This window comes from Diadema antillarum, unplaced genomic scaffold, assembly GCF_040938485.1.
Source record: "Diadema antillarum isolate AM-2024a unplaced genomic scaffold, OU_Dant_1.0 scf00000167, whole genome shotgun sequence".
Classification (NCBI taxonomy): domain Eukaryota; kingdom Metazoa; phylum Echinodermata; class Echinoidea; order Diadematoida; family Diadematidae; genus Diadema; species Diadema antillarum.
Genome location: NW_027271056.1, coordinates 3,642,233 through 3,659,701, shown reverse-complemented (window position 1 = coordinate 3,659,701; position 17,469 = coordinate 3,642,233). Strand labels below are relative to the sequence as shown.

The following is a 17,469-nucleotide window of genomic DNA, read 5'->3' as shown; positions in this document are numbered from 1 at the left end:
GGGACTGCCCAATCCAAATTTTTGGTTAGCTAATTGGTGGCATCAAGTATTTTCAAAACTGAGTGTTTTGGAGAATATGTTGTGTACCAGTAATAGCAGTTGTAAGGATATGATCATAATGTGTTGTTGCCATGTGCAGGTCATTTCCTACAGTGGCAATAGATATTAAAGCTCTTAAAGTTTGTTTTTTTTAATACTATTTTGCATGCCTTGCCATCGTTGATACAGCTCAAACTGTACATGACAAATGGAATTACAAAGATTTGGTTTCAGAAATTAAGGTCAGTTTGTATGCATGGGGTTTTTGGTGATGGGGTATTGGGAATGAGAAAAGTCCTACTATTGCGTTTTAGGCAAGGAAGAGTAAGTTGTTTCATTTTTATTACCCACGCCGATGTAATCGGCAGGGGGTTATGTAAAGGGTTCCGTATGTTTGTTTGTTTGTTTGTTTGTTTGTTTGTTTGTTTTTTTGTTTTTTTTTGTTTTTTTGTTTGTTTGTTTGTTTGTTTGTTTGTGTACAAGATAACAAGAGAACGGGTAAACGGATTTGCACGAAATGTTCAGGGAATGTTTGGATAATGACAGGAAAGAATCGATTAGATTTTGGTGATAATCGGTTGACCCTTGCAAATTCTGTGTGACCTTGAAGTTTTGACCCCATGGTATAGTGACCACTCCGAACATTTTCCGTTTCTTAGCGATTTTCCGCTACCATACAAATATGGCGCGCCATTTGATCAATAATGCCGATTAACTGTTCATCGCCGAAAAACACTGTTTATCGGCGATAAACACTGAAAAAACACTGTTTATCGGCGATAAACAGTGTTTATCGAACGAAAAACACTGTTTATCAAGTGATAAACAGTGTTTATCGAGAAAAACTATGTTTATCGACCAAGTGATAAACAGTGTTTATCGAGGAAAAACTATGTTTATCGATCGACCGATAAACAGAGTTTTTTGTGATAAACACTGTTTATCGACCGCCGATAAACGGTGTTTATCGAGAAAAATTCAGTTTATCAGTTGATAAAGGTGTGATAAACAGAGCTTCATCTTGATAAACAGAGTTTATCGCTCGATAAAGTGTTTATCGCCGATAAACAGTGTTGTTGGTCGATCGGCGCGCCATATACAAAAGCGTATCTCCCAAACGATCCGACTTCGCTGCATGCAACTCTGTTCGTAAGACGATCCAACTTCGCTGCTCAACACCATTCGTAAGAATTTCGAAATTTACGTTTATTTGAGGAACTATGTCCTTCTTGATTTATGAAAGTTCGGGGTTCGCTCTCCGTCGTCACAAACTGTCCCGTATTTGGTGATTTTTCAAATTAACATTGATTCTTTTTTTGTTTGTTTGTTGGAGGAGCATTCCTCAATCATGAAATAATTTTGCTCGGTCCCAGTCACACTGCACGATATGCGCACTCATTGTCAATGCGTGTTCAAGGCCGGTGAAAATGCATCGCGCTCTACCCTGTTGGCGCAAAATTGCATCGCCGACGTTGCGGCGCTCGTTGGTGACCGAATACTGGTGCAGTAGATATTTGCATTCAACCCTTGCATTGAATAATTGCCGTAGGGGGGTAATTGCCCAGGGGGTACGTAAATTTTGTTTTTCTTTTTACCCACGCCGATGAAAATCGGCAGGGGGTTATGTAAAGGGTTCCGTATGTTTGTTTGTTTGTTTGTTTGTTTGTTTGTTTTTTTGTTTGTTTTTTTTGTTTTTTGTTGGTTTGTTTGTTTGTTTGTGTACAAGATAACAAGAGAACGGGTAAACGGATTTGCACGAAATGTTATGGGGATGTTTGGATAATGGCAGGAAAGAATCGATTAGATTTTGGTGATAATCGGTTGACCCTTGCAAATTCTGTGTGACCTTGAAGTTTTGACCCCATGGTATAGTGACCACTCCGAAAATTTCCCGTTTCTCACTTTGCGATTTTCCGCTACCATACGAAAACATAAACTCCCAAACGATCCGACTTCGCTGCTCAAATGTTCGTAAGAATTCCGAAATTTACGTTTAGGCCTATTTGAGGGACTATGTCCTTCTAGATTTATGAAAGTTCGTTCTCCGTCATCACAAACTGGCCCGTATTTTGATGATTTTTCAAATTAACATTGATTGTTTTTTTCGTTGGAGGAGCATTTGCTCGGTCGCAGTCACACTGCACGATATGCGTGCTCAATGTCAATGCGTGTGCAAGGCCGCTGAAAATGCATCGCGCTCTACACTGTTGGTGCAAAATTGCATCGGGGACGTTGCTGCGCTCGTTGGTGGCCGAATACTGGTGCAGTAGACATTTGCATTCAACCCTTGCATTGAATAATTCCCGTAGACACTAATCATAGGGGTAATTGCCTAGGGGGTACGTAAATTTTGTTTTTCTTTTGCGCTTTTGTGGATACAATCGTACCATCAAAGATCGTACACTCATACGACCTTTGATATCATCACACTCTCGGCTTGCTATAATCAAAATATCCCGCAAGAAAACGGCGTATTTCTCGATTTTTAGCGCTTTTTCCGCGACCCGTCGCGTAGACAATACTCTTAAAACTGGACTTAATTCGCGCGCGCTTGGAAAAGTTCCGATTCTGCACTTTTGACTGTGGAATTTGGGATTTTCGATGGATTTTTGGAGGAGACTTGAGGACTTTCCTGTACGTGAATGAGTGTTAATACCGTATGTGTAATGATGTGATTTGCGTGTGATGTGACTGTAGAACCAAAGATCGTACACTTCAGTGTACGATCTTTGGTAGAACTCACTGGCTGGTGATAAAGCACACTGGCAATTAAGTGGCCGAATTCTGGTAGATGACCGAATGCACATTATGTTTACCCCGACTTTGTACTTAGGCGTGGGTCTGCCGCCTTTGACGGCCCCTCTCTAGTATTAGAATAAATTTGTGATCTGTGAGTGACTGATGAGATGCGTTTTAAAGAGAATTGTCACTTTTAGCTACTAAAAATGATGAGTGGTAGCCCTCTGGATTCTTCTAAGCATATCATTATGCTCTCTTCCGTGGTGACTGGAACTATCCCAGGATCTGAGTTGATGGTCTCTAAACAAATACACCCAAAGCCTGGCACCAAACAGCCAAGTCAATCATTAACCACATTCACACCCATACACACACGCACATAAAAAAAAAAACACTCTATGACACAGTGAAAGATCACACCTGAGTGTTTAGTAAAATGAAGATTGTGAAAATATTGCAATACTGGTCAATTCGCTTAAATTTCTCCTAATTCTTTTCATAGTAATACTTCCAGTGTTTTCTCTCTTTTTTTCTTCATGATCTATTTTAGACTTCAACATTCTTTAAATTCATGATTCTTGCATCAAGTTGGTTTTACTGCAATTGACTGACAAATTGCCCTTCATTGACACAAATGCAACATTCTTGTCTTTGATATCATTTGTTTCTCACCACCACTGTCTCCTGTTTTTCATAGTCGTAAATGTGACTATATGTTCATAATCCTACAATGATATTGAAAACTATGAAGTAATGTTTATCAATACCAAAACAGTCATTATCCAAAATTAGCAACAGTTTCATTTTCTAAAATTTCCATGTTATATGGAGGTAGAAGTTCTATATTTCATGTGATACATGGACTTTACAATATATTTCTAGTATTCAGTTTAGGCCATCATGATATTTGATTAGCACATTAGTGTGAGAAATATTAAGCAAGCTGAGTTTAACAGGCAAGTATCAAAATATCCATCAAAGTGAAGATTGCTATGAATGAATCCATACACATTGTTGAAGTAGGATATCATTTCCTGCATACTGTAGTTAACTAGAATTTTTAACTAAGATGAAATTCCAACATCAGATGACAGTCATACTCAATTGAATACATGATAACTTCTTTCCATAAGCATGGTAGAAGCAAGGCAGTTTTCATGTTGAATTTTTGTGAAATAGCCTACACAGATATCAAATGCTTTGTGGCAATACATTTAAGTTAACTTGCTGGTTTAACAATTCATAATGACTGTAAAGACATAAAAGAGTCAATGACCACAGCAAAGAAAATCCTTTGTGCCATAGTAAGAAGATTAACTTTTGTTTTACAAGATTTCATGTTGTGTTCACAGACAACAAAAGGGATGCATATATGCACACCGTCTCTTCTTGAACAAAACTTGTCATCATTTTGATTGCATAAGAGGCTTTAGTCTTGTGTAAGCTGTTTCCCAAACATACTAGCATGTTAGTAATCTGCCAAAAGCAAGGAAATTCAAATTTGAAAATCCCATCTGAAGAAAAAAAAAATAGATTGAATAAAAATCTGTTGTCTTCCCAAACTGTAGCATTACATCCACAGATGAAAAGGTTGTGAGCAAAGATTTTAAAAATACATTAGTTTTAAACATGACTTTAACAGTTTCCATGGTCAGTATGTTATGCCATTTAGAATCTGTGTGTACGTGATGAATGCAATAAGAATTGCCTCGTGGTTGAAAAATAGAAATTTATACTGCAATGTATGCCCACTAGCGAAGAAGGGTAGATAGTATTTCTATGTGGAGAAATGTTGAGGCTTGAACATATTTTTCCTCACAGTGCCATGGCTGGTATTGTCACAGGTGATGGAGATTAAAGAGCAATGCTGTGCATGTTACAGAATCAAAAGAGCCTCTAGAGATATACATCAGTTTATCTCCGCTGTGTTTAGTCTGGCCATCACGAATGTGTCCACTGGTCTCCTAGCGCCAACTCAAATAACCAAGGAGACAGTGTGTTTGGCCAAGCACTGGACATTCCTAAGATGACACACAGATAGGAGTGGGTATAATGTGTTTGTATTTGTAAGCTAGACTCTTTGTTCTTCCCTCGGATCTGATCAAAAATGTAATATTTGCGCTGTCTGTTAGTTGTATGTAATGCCAGGATTCCACACATGTTTAGAGGGAACAGACTGGGGCGTGGAGACATTCCCTACTTTAAAGGTCCACATATGGTCTTGTTGTCCCACGTAATATTGACCTTATTTTTTGTACAGGAAAGTCAGTTACAGTATAAGTTTGTGTGTCATTTGGATGTCACATCCATGATAAACTAGTTGCGAAGTATGAAATCTTGTTTTACATCTAACACAGATGCCAAATCCCATAAGAGAAATCATGATACATCATGGAAATCTGTGAGACAGAATACCAGGGTGTAAGTCAAATTGTGAGAATAACAATGATGACGTCGACACATTTCAGCCTTTATGCAAACATTTGTCATGTTCCCGTTGGATTAGTTTTGAAACCCACAAATAAAGACTAGAAAATACTTGGCTTTTCTTCTCATGAAAACTTAATAACAACTGCAAACAGTGCTGAAAAAAGGACAGGAATATTTCGCTGCAATTATTCAAGGGAAATTAAAATGTATGATATTAATCATGCATGTCTTTATTACAAGATCAGCAGAAGTACACTCTAGGTCATTTCCTGAATAGTTCAAAGTATACGACAAGAGGAATGTGACAGGTATATCCTGAAACATCGTTTATGAAGGATGATGTAAATGGACCTCCAGAGTCCAAAACTGGGAAGTTTTTTTAGTTAAAGGGATCGTATAGTTTTGGTTGAGACCAAATTTCAGGTTTCTAACATTTTTTGGTGAGATAATGAGAAACCTCTTATGAAACATGAAAGAACATGTAACTCTATGAGGAATTCAACGTTTATTTGATGAAAATTGGTTTTGAAATGGCTGAGATATCCAAAAAAGAGCGATTCTAATAAAGTGTGGGACCCACACTTTATTACAATCGCTTTGTTTTACTTTGTTTTTGGATGTTTCAGTCATTCCAAACCCGATTTTCATCAAATAAACTTTGAATTCCTCTTAAAATGGTATGCTCTGTACTATATCACAAGTGTTTTCTTGGTATCTCGCAAAAAGTTAGAAGCCCGATTCTCACCTCCACCAATACTGTACTATCCCTTTAAAGTGGAATTACCACATTATGTTGATTAAGTGAATGCACAAAGAGTAATAGAGCACATCAGGGAAGTTTGAGGAAAATCCAACAATCCATTCAAAAGCAATGCAGTTATTGAAGTTTTGATTAAATCCATGTGCTGTTTTTGCTCAGTATAAAGAAGGCTACAACAGGCTGTGATATCACAGGAGCAGAATGATAAAGAGAAAATACACAGAGAATTCTACATGTTCACATTTCTAGCACACTGCATCTTCAGCAGGCAGGGAGAATGTTACCCTTACTCCATGTCCATAGCAAGTTAACGAAATGTGTATTTGTCATAACATATGAAATTTTGTGGAATTCTCTTTATATTTCAATAGTATATCATTCCACACCTGTGACATCATAAATTGTAGCCATCTTACTGAGTGATGATGGCGCTTAGATTTACCTAAAACTTTAGAATCAGAACTTTTGTACAGATCATCTGATTTTTCTCATAAATTCACTGATATGTTCTAATACTTCAGTAGTCAGTAAAGCCACACATTAATGTTAGATAGGTGAATTTCTCTTTAATTTGTTAGACCATATTTCCAGGCCAGCTGAATTCAGAAACTGGGTCACTAAAAGGTGCTCTCTACAACTAGTGGCTACACATATGGAGTAACCCTATTAAAGGACAAGTTCACCTTCATAGACATGTGGGTTGAGTGAATGCAAGAATATTAGTAGAACACATCAGTGAGAGTTTGAGCAAAATCGGACAAGCCATTCAAAAGTTATGAATTTTTGAAGTTTCTGCTCAGTCACGGCTGGATGAGAAGACTACTATAGCTTGTGATGTCACATGAGTATAACGATATAAAGAAAGAATAAAGAAAATTCAACATATTTCCATTTTTCTTGCATTACAAAAGTACACTCGACTTCTCTCTTTCAGAAGGCAGGGGGAATAATATTGCCCTTAACATACGTCAGTAGCAAGTTGAAGAAATGTGCACTTTATTCAAAAAGTAAAGTTTTGTGAAATTCTCTTTTCATTTTCCTTATATAGTTGTACGCATGTGACATCATACACTGTAGTAGTCTTCTCTTCCAGCAGTGACTGCGCAGATACTTAAAATATTCGTAACTTTTGAACGGATTGTCAAATTTTCCTCAAATTTTCACTGATGTGTTCTACTAATGTTGCTGCATTCTCTCAATCCTTATGTATATGAAGGTGGACTTGTCCTTTAACAGATTCCAGTACCATGTGAGTTGTGAGCTGTGACTTGTATTTGCCCTACTTCCCCTTTCCTTTCCTATTCAAATGTGTACCATTCGTTCGTTCATTCATTCATTCATTCATTAGTTCATTTATATTTTGGTTTTCGTTTCCAACAGAAACGTATAAATATTTTACAGAAATTGAATACTTAAATTACATGACAATGCATGATAGAAGATAAGTTTACAGAATTTTACGTATATGGAAATGCTAAAAAGCAGTGCTTGTAGGGTGCATTCCCCTCACATGTAATACAACAAATCATTTGATTGATATAGGCCTACTGTTACATATAAGAAGCAGAATTACAAAAGAAACTTAGATATGGAAACCTAAGTAACCGAAACAAAAACTTTGTACAAATCCCTACACTATCCCAATGGAGTAACTAAAAAAAAAAAAAAAAATGCAGTGACTTGCAATGTAAGGCTCATTAACTCACTGTCAAGTGCACAGACAAAACAATAACCATCTCATTAGTGTAATCAGTGCTTATTTTCAGATTTGTGTGAGGACCCGATACAAATTTGGCCTCTTGTGATAGGCATTATTTCCTTCAATGTCTGCAGCAGTAAGTGATTTGTGACCAGATATTTTATTTTCATCATGATTTGGCACCTTGAGACTCTGACTGAGGATTTCCACACCTGGTCTGGTCTACCTAGAAAGGCACACACCTTGTTATGCCATGACTCACCTGAATCCAGGGACGTTGTTTCGCCTACCTGTTTACACACATTACACCATCCGTAACCCCTTACCTGCAAGCTATAGTTCATATCCTTCTAGCTGCAGTGCATGTCTGGTTTTAGTCATGAATGGGTTAACTTCGTTGGGCCTCTTTACCATTACCTGTCAGTTCTTTCAGATGCTTTATTATAATGGGCCACTTTATCTTCACAATGGAATGTCTGTTCAGCATAAATGCATTTCGCATTGTTCCATTGAATGAATGCTCTCATGCATCAAAATCTTCACGCACATGCACACACACACACACACACACACACACTCACTCACTTAAAAAAAAAAAACAACAACTTGAAAGTTGGCTTGACAAAGAAGTACAGCACAATTTGTTCCAGATGAGGATTTCATGATAAAAACAATGCACAAAGAGAAACAGAGATGTGTCAATCCAGGAGAATCCAACAAAAGTAAAAGAAGTTATGACTATCAGATTTTAGTGACTGTCGGATGTTTTTTCAACGATATACTTATCATTGCTTGCTGCTCATCACTGTCTTATACATTATTAGCTCCATGTTCTTTAACATCATGAAAAACAAATGGTAGTAACCCTTCCACAGTAATAGAGAAAACAAATTTGGATTTTGGAGGTCAATGTAAGGTTAAACAAAGTATAGAATGTTGTTTTTGTTTCACTGTTTTAAGGAACTTTTAATGAATGGTCACATGGATCAACAGTTCTGCATAGCATATTCTTTAAAAAAAGGGTTAATGAGTGTAATGGTACAAGAATGCTTGGTTATTTTCTGCCTTCAAATTCCTCTTGCAAAACATACATGGATGATACATGCAGTTGCAAACAGACTCTAGAAACTGTAGGAACATGCAATTTTTAATACATAAACATACATTCATTACACTTTCCATTCATAAGACTTTTCTAGCTGGATTGGTAAGAAAACAAGCAAATTAAAGGGGAGGCTGTTTTGTGCATTTCAGTCCTGCAGACTATTAACTGATTTCTCAGATATCTGTTCAGGATTGGTTTACCGTGTGAAATGTCAGAAAAGCATGGCCAGCCAGCCAAGGCTGATCCTTGCTTAACTTTCACATCCACCTGGGATTCATTTTTAGCTGCATTACTCAGTTTGAAATTTGAGCGCATTTTACTGATTTTTGGACAAGAAAAGTGGTTCTCCATGCAGTCTTGGACACGATGGGGCCTTCCAGTAGGGCAAACACACGGTCCTAATGATGTGCTTCATGCACCAAATGATTCACGTGTCTTGGCGAGGACACTTTCTTCTTCATATACATGTGCTGGTCATCATGCAACTTGGGGGGGGGGGGGGGGGGGAGCACACCTTCCCTCCTATCCACTCTCTCTCTCCTCAAACAAAAATCTTTGGTTTCATATCAAAGATAATAGTCTCTTTTTGCTAGTTTCTTCATTATAAACCCACCCCTCCCAAAAAGTAGACTGGTCCATTGAAGTTCTGAATAATTAGTTAAGACAAGATGTTAATAATTCACTTTACCACCTATAAGACTAAGATGACATAACTGCTACAAATGCTTTGCCATATTCTCTAATAAGGTATCCTGATATTCTTTATAAAAAAACAAGAATAAGGGACTTTACACACATCATTTACAATCAATATAAGTAACTGCTGGAATGGAAAGTAAGTTACAGTCATGATAGTGTTTTAAATCCCTGTACAAGTCACTCTTTGGTGAGATAAGTTTTTTCCCTAAATTTTTCTTTGACTTATGCATCTCTTCTCACTTCCCAGAAAAGAAAAATGAAGAGAACTAAATAGATACTTGTGTGAATATATATATATGCAGTACAGTACTGCAGCCATGGAGGAAAACTACCATCCTGTTGGACTTATAAAGAAGTAACCAAAGACATATTGGAAATGGGTTCAGGGGAGGACGTATGAGAAGGAAGGAATGAATGAGACACCAGTATGCCTCAGCCTCAGCCCTCCCATCGGACAAAGATCAGCGGACATTGACAGCCAAAGATTTTATCAGTCCCAGTAACGACTCGGTAAGACAGACGAGGGCAGCAGATAAAGAATGGCAAGGGCTGCGCTAGAAGAAAGAAGTGGAGAAGTGCAGTCTTTCAGTGGAAAACAAATATGACGGGAGATATTGTCCTCAACTTTGGTAGTTCTCGGTGACTTACAGGCTGTCAAAGGTGCACTACACAGATGTTGGTGTCTGTGATATTAAAAAAAAAAAGATAAAACATTTAATTTACTCATCTGGGCCTGCATCCAACACAAAACACAAAGGAAGAGTGATTTCTATAGAGAGTAACAACACCCACATATCTTCCCTGAATACACAATCCTATTGATATCTTATCAGTTTCATCACATATATTATTTGATTAAAGTCACCTTCAGTGCAGCTAGATCAAGGTTAGTCCATATCCCATTAATGCATTTGTCTGGAGGTGGTTCTTGTGTTACACCGGCACGCAGGTTCAATCATGGGGCAGCTATGGGTTGCTCTTCGTCATGGCTCTGGTCTTTGTGCCTGAATGGAGAGACAGAAATTGCAGCACCACATTGTGTTCAAGTTGTCTTTAATGAATAGAAGTAAATGCCAAAAGAATGCTCAAAATTTCACCAAATTCAGACCTTAAAAAGGAAGGTATAGAATTGTTGAATTTCACCATGTTTCACACGAAAGGAGCTTAGAAACTTCACATATGTGACTTAGATTACGTAATGATGACATTTCCTCACGAACCTCACATCGCCATGCATACAATTCTGCACTAAATTTTTCATATTTTCACATGAAATCAAAAAGGCACAAATTGTATTCCTCACATCAAACTTATTAGATATTTCAGTAGGCTAGGAATGATGACTTTTATGGGAAAGAGGGTTTTAGTTGCTGCATTATCAACCCTAAACATTGCTTTTATGATTTTTTTTTTCATAAACTAATGGAAAGTTGTGTTGATGATATCACTACTTCAGCTAATTAGCATATTGTGATCAATACCACTTTGGCATGAATAAACATGACAACCTAAAATTCCATAACTTTATCAGAATGTATGATTTTGCTGAAGCCTCTACTACTCTGTCAGTCTGAAATTTATTGGGTTTTTTAAAATATGAACTTAATGTGGTATGGATTTATACTTTAAAGCATATATGTCTTTTCTTATTACATGATGGTGTCCCATGGCACAAAAACTTGATTGAGAGTTGCTCTAACCTAATCTATCCTCATGCCTACCCCAGACCACCTCCAGAGGCTGTGTACAAAAATGGAGCCTGCCAAGATGCCACTACTCCTCCTTTGTGGTTGGCGTAGACCTATTTTGAGGCTGGCTCCAGCCACGCCTTAGGCAGACCTTAAGTGGGTGATGCATGGGTCTTTCTCGGTCTCCCTGCCTCCTGCTGCTTTTGAATAGAATAAGTATACTACCAACTGCAAGTATGAATGTCGGGTTGAGGACGACATCATTCATAATCAGATTGACATAGAGTATCCCAAAAATCTGCTCTGTTAAAGGGAAAGTCCATCCTGACATCATCGTGTTGCTTTGTATGAAAAAAAATAAGAGAAGATAGGTGAATTTTTTTGGAGGGAAAATAAGATACACAAATAAGTTATGAACTGCTAAAGTTAAGAGAGTAAGGCAAATGGGCAACTCTGTGTGATGTAGGTGCTGAGCAACTCTTCATTTGTTTTGTACACAAAATATCACAAATTGCCATTTTACTCAAATATCTTTGCACAGATGGAACATATTTTCAGAGGAGGGCATGTAAAGAAAAACTTTATTGCTCTTATTATATAGGCACCTACCAAGAATAAATCCGAAGATAATTTTTCTCATTAGAAAAGTGAAAAATTGTTACTTTTGTATACAAACAGAATGGAAAGCCAGCTCAACATCTGTGTCACACAGATTTACCAATTTGTCTTGCTTTCTAAACTTGAACAATTTATAATTTTTTGTGCACCAAATTTTCCCCCCAAATCTTCACTGATCTTCTTTTCTGATTTTTCTGTGTTTATACTAAGCAACAAATTCAGGGTGGAATTCCCCTTTAATATCCCTTTCCCTTTAATATCCCTTTACAATGCACTTATAAAGAAAAGATATGATAACCTTCATAATGATATGGCAATTTTTACTGCAAGAGTGCCATGGAATTGGCAAGCATGGAAATTTAAACTTGACTTGACAGTGTGCCAACTCTGTGTGATACATCTTCATCACTGTGACCAAGCATGGAAACCGAGGGGTTGCATGCACCCAACCAGCGTGCCCCGTCGGTACCCGTGGGTGATTTCGGTCACCCTTCCCCTCGCAGGAAATGCGGTCACTCAGACCTGGACAGCTGATCCCTGACCGATCTAACTAAAAGCCTGGAGATCTGGTTTATATTTAAATGATGGAACGTGACAGTTTGAAGATGCGCAGACTGTCTGTCCAGACAAACACCGTTGGGTGGCTTTGTTGTTGTGATCCCTCTCTAAAGGGACTTACTCAGATAAATGACATCGGTAGGGAGGTTATATCCATTCATTCTCTAATTATCACGCCTTAGGAGTGGGGTGATTGACCTCTCTGTGAATAAGACTACTGTATGTATATAACCTCGTGAGAAAAGGAGGAGTTATCCTTTGATAGTAAATCTTCATATCCTCTTATGAAGTAAACATCTGAGACTCGAGACTTAAACAAGCGGTATAGAAACATTTGGGATAGTCAGTTGCAACACAGCTTGACTCACACTGCACAATAACTGTTGTTGGTAGTGTTTTAATTCTGTATTTACTGAGAAATATGTTACAGGAGGTTAAATGGTTTGTGGCTGGTCTGCTCGAAAGTCAAAAACATCAAACCAAGAAGTATTAACTGTACTCTTGATGTAGAAACAAGAAGGCAGATATCATACTTAAAGGGAAGGTAAACCCAAAGAACAATGTGGATTGAGTGAAAGCAGCAACATTAGTAGAACACATCAGTGAAAGTTTGAGGAAAATCGGACAATCGTTGCAAAAGTTATGAATTTTTAAAGTTTTGGTGTTGGAACCGCTGGGTGAGGAGACTACTAGTGGATATGATGTATGAGTGGACAACAATACAAAGAAAATATAAAGGAAATTCAACAAAAATTCACTTTTCTAGAATCATGAAAGAGAAATGGACCAACCGCTTTCAGAAAGCAGGGGGAATAATTGCTACCATTAACATATGTCAATATCAAGTTGATGGAATTTGAAATTTTCATGAAAAATGGATTTTTGCAGAATTTTCTTTATATTTTCTTGGTATTGTTGTCCACTCATACGTCATAACCTCTAGTAGTCTCCTCACCCAGCGGTTCCAACATCAAAACTTTAAAAATTCATAACTTTTGCATCGATTGTCCGATTTTCTTCAAACTTTCACTGATGTGTTCTACTAATGTTGCTGCTTTCACTCAATCCATATTTCTCTTGGGGTTTATCTTCCCTTTAAAGAGTTATGAGTATATCTCCAGATGGAAGGCAGAGTAAGAAAGAAAAAAAAAAGATATCAAGGATAGTTGTCAGGAATTTCAAGATGCTGTGAAATCTATTTTGGCCACTCCAAATCATCCTCAGGCCTTGGTGTCAGATGCGTTTCCTGTGTTGACTGCCTTTGCTCACAAGGCCTGCTGTTTGACTTATGGATGATATCATAGCCATGAATTGCAGCAGCGAAACTGACGATTCCGCTGCCTTTTCTTCCTTTATATTCATAATTCAAATGGTGTGATCATATGATGAGAAATTCTGCTCTGAAGCTACTTCAAAAAATATCTAATCTCAAAGCAAGGATAACCAAAGCTGTTATGAATAAACACCAGAAACTGTGTCTTCTTTTTCTCCCAGACATTGGATAGTCTGTTTGCTACTAAGTATTTGTTTATTTTGATCTAGATACAATTCTGAATCAGGACCAGAAATTCTTATCATGTATACTGAATAAATTTAACTCCACATTAACCAAGCACCAGCGGGCATGCATGCATGGTAGAGGGATGTATCATTATGCATGCACATTTATTGAACGAAGACGATTTACGAGACTGCAATTGAACAATGAACAAAATGCAATCCAAGATTCCTGGGACATCTGAGCCTTGGTCAAAACAGGAGAAAGGACATATCATGGTCCTCTTGTTTATGTCAAACTTTCTTTGCCATTCTTTGATAATTTAAATAGCATTTCTGTCATTTGTCCTTCTTCTAAATTGTGGATTGTCTGTTATTTTCATAAGCTGTCACACCCATTTCATAGGCCTCTCCCTACAAGAGAAGAAGCTCCATACAAAAGCTATGATGCATTTGCATCTTTGCTGATTTGCAATAACAAGATGGAGAAACGAGTGTCTCGTCTGTCTTGAGAGCATACCAGTCTGGTGACGACTGACTATCAAATTGCAAATTCAGTTTCACATTCTTACCATTGTGTTCACTTAATTGGCAATTTAGGTTTTAATCTCTCAGCAAGGTCTGAGCACAAAATCCTCAGACAAAATGTTTGTTTGCTTCTTTTCCCCTTTTGTTTGTATCGTGTATTTGTGTGTGTCTTGAATGCATCTGTCACATTTTGTTGAGGTTGGTGTAAACAGTGCATTCAACCTTGTAACATTATTTGGTGTGAATTTATGTGTTCCTGATGTACGGCTTCCACGTAGAGAGAATCCTTTAACTTCAAGGGGACTTCTGATTAGTAGAAGATGCATTTTATTTTCTCATCCACACACAACCAAGCGCGCTGCTTTGTAGGATCAATACCTCGAGCAGTAACTTTCCGTACCTTTCAGTTTATATGATAAGTTAGATATGTGTGCCATCATACAAGCAAGTCACTGTCTAAAATTATGTATTTTGTTATCACATGCCTTTGTCGGGGATGATTGGACCTTTTCTGATATAAATAGTGGCATAATACCAGTTACCAGGACACTTTGACAATTTGACATTTCAAATGGTCCAATCTGGTTCAGCATGAAATTTATTTGTCAGAGGGAGACAGTTAGAATTGTGTGAATTACGAGAGTCTCAAGCTGATTGCATGAGAGTGGGCAGTCCTGTCATTGGTGGCTCAGTTCAATGACATATTCTGGTTTTGTTTAGCAGAGCCCTAAGTAAGTTTATACAAGAGTTGGTTCTATGCAGCACTTCATGATTAGATGAAGCTTTCATCAAATCATTTGTGGAGTAATGTGAGCAGGTGGTGTGCAGTTTCACCATGTTTGTCATCAGTCAAAGACATTACATTCTAACATGTCAAGAGTCATAAAAAAAAACTGTTGATCTTATGACATTTATGTTTTCACAGTAGAAATCATGAGGCTATAGATTGTATCATATATGATTCATACATACTGTCTTACATTAAGAAGAAAATAGCATTTATATTCAAGGTCAGAATTTCAGTGCATTTTCAGTATATATTGCATGACATTTTGGTGTAGAAAGATACTTTCAGAAAGTGGGAATTACAAGCATTGACATTTTTAGACTTTCATTTACTAGTATCTTTTAGTGTGTTCTATCTGTTGTTCCTCCATCAACAAACACACTTCATGATATCCTACATTTTCATAAAACTGGTATTGCTTCATATGCCCAGTAATAATCACATTCTCTTTGATATGACTTCGCTCACTAGAAGGGAACATATTTCTTTCCAAATCATTTTTGAAGTCAGAGGAAATTCTCACCTTATCAACTGAAACAAAGTGATACTTGTAATCATCGAAAGTACAAAAAAAATAAGACTTTTGCCCATGACCATGAAAGCTGTCATTAGGTTCATATTTCAATCTAATGGTACATTGAGTGATTTAGTAACATTCATTTGAATTGTAGTAATAATCATTTAAAGATTAACTCCATTCAGAGCATATTTTCCATGATGCACAATCTTGTTATTTTTATTAATTTATGAGCAAGAAAAGGCTATGGTATGGAAAATTGCAGGTAAGATAATTTATAATTTGGATCTTCTATTCCTTAATGGTATGATCAGAATATACTCTTCAAATTTCTTAGGTCAGCTTTCAAGTTTTGTTGAGGACTTAATTTCAAGTCATCTGGGTTGATTGATGATGACAGTTAACATTCTAGATTTTGAATACTTCTTGCCTACAGGGTAGCAAATCCCTGATGATAAAAATGGTACATTTCTAATCCTTTGTCATCCCTGAGGTCAAAGGTCAAGAAAGTAATGATGGATGTGGACAGATTACATGATAAAGAGGAACAAATTGAGGGTAATGAAGGGGGATAATGGACTCTTAATAGCTGCTTACTTAGCCTGTGTATCTCAAATTCAGTACTGCTCAAGCATGCAATGATTGTGAAGACAGCAATCCAGGTTCCTTAATGAGTAATAAATGATTAGGTTAGGCTGCTTGGATTGAGAAAAAGGTCGTCAGATTAGGGGTAGGAGAGCATTCAACCAAGGAAACAGAATCCTTGTAGTACAGTTTGTCAGCAAACTTGGTTCCGAGCAGCAACACAATGAACAGACTTACTACTGTTCTGCCCAAACCAAACTTTGCTACTTAAAAAGGTAGTGATTGATAACCCTTAGCTCAGTCCATCCACCAGGCTGACAAGGAGGGACTATTGATTAACATCAATTTTTACCCCCTCCCTCCCCCAAATTTCAACTTCGGGAGGTACTTTCAAAATGTGTAAAGTACTTGTTAGATTTTTAGCTGACCCTCAATCACCTGACTGTTTTCTTACTCCTTGAAAAGATTAGAAATTTGTTCACATTCTGGGAGAAAGAAGTATGCATTCTGTATACATTTCTGGAGGAAGTCGAAATTCTGTAGTCTTATAATGGAACAGTAGATTGATTTTTTTCTGACAGTTCCCTTAGCAGTAATTTACATTGAATTGAATCTATATGCTTTTGAAGGTGACCTCTTTGGATTGTTCTTTCCTTGGTATCGCCTCTACCTCAGCCCCAGACACCCAGCCTCACCTTCACAACCGCACTGATGTATGCAACGAGGACTGCCTCAACAGCTTTGCCAAGAAACTCCAGACCGATCCTGCAGCCACGTGCAGCGAGGTCCCACTCCACGTCGAGTTCATGTACATGATGGCCTGCCACTCTCTCCTCTCTGATCTCTTCACTACCAAGTACGAGAGTTTCTTCAGGCCAGCCAACACCCCAAAGCAGCAACATATAGGTTAGTCCTTTATTTTTGGTATATCTAAGGTGTGGACTACACAAACAGTGAATCCATAATCAATGCTGCACACAAGCAGTGGTCCAAAATCACTGTCAGACCAGTAACTTTTTCAGGAATGGACCAGTAAAAAATGGAAAGACTGGGTACTTACTGGTCCGATGGACAGGCTGGACCAGTAGAAAAACATGGGTTAGTGTGCAGCCCTGCCATAATGCGTGATAATGGTGCTGAAGTGACACTTATGCTCCTTCAGTATAAAGGGTGGAAAAGCATAAAAATTATGCATCAACCCATAAAGTCATTTTCTTCTC

General features: G+C 37.6%; 1 protein-coding gene across 1 annotated transcript in view; it reads left to right on the top strand.

Moving 5' to 3' along the window:
• Window positions 1-17,469, top strand: part of LOC139722617 (divergent protein kinase domain 2A-like) — a 65,068-nt gene that overhangs the window by 38,092 nt on the left and 9,507 nt on the right. The window contains exon 4 of the mRNA XM_071633918.1: window positions 16,925-17,155. Within this exon, the coding sequence (XP_071490019.1) occupies window positions 16,925-17,155 (231 nt within the window). The remainder of the gene's footprint in view (window positions 1-16,924; window positions 17,156-17,469) is intronic.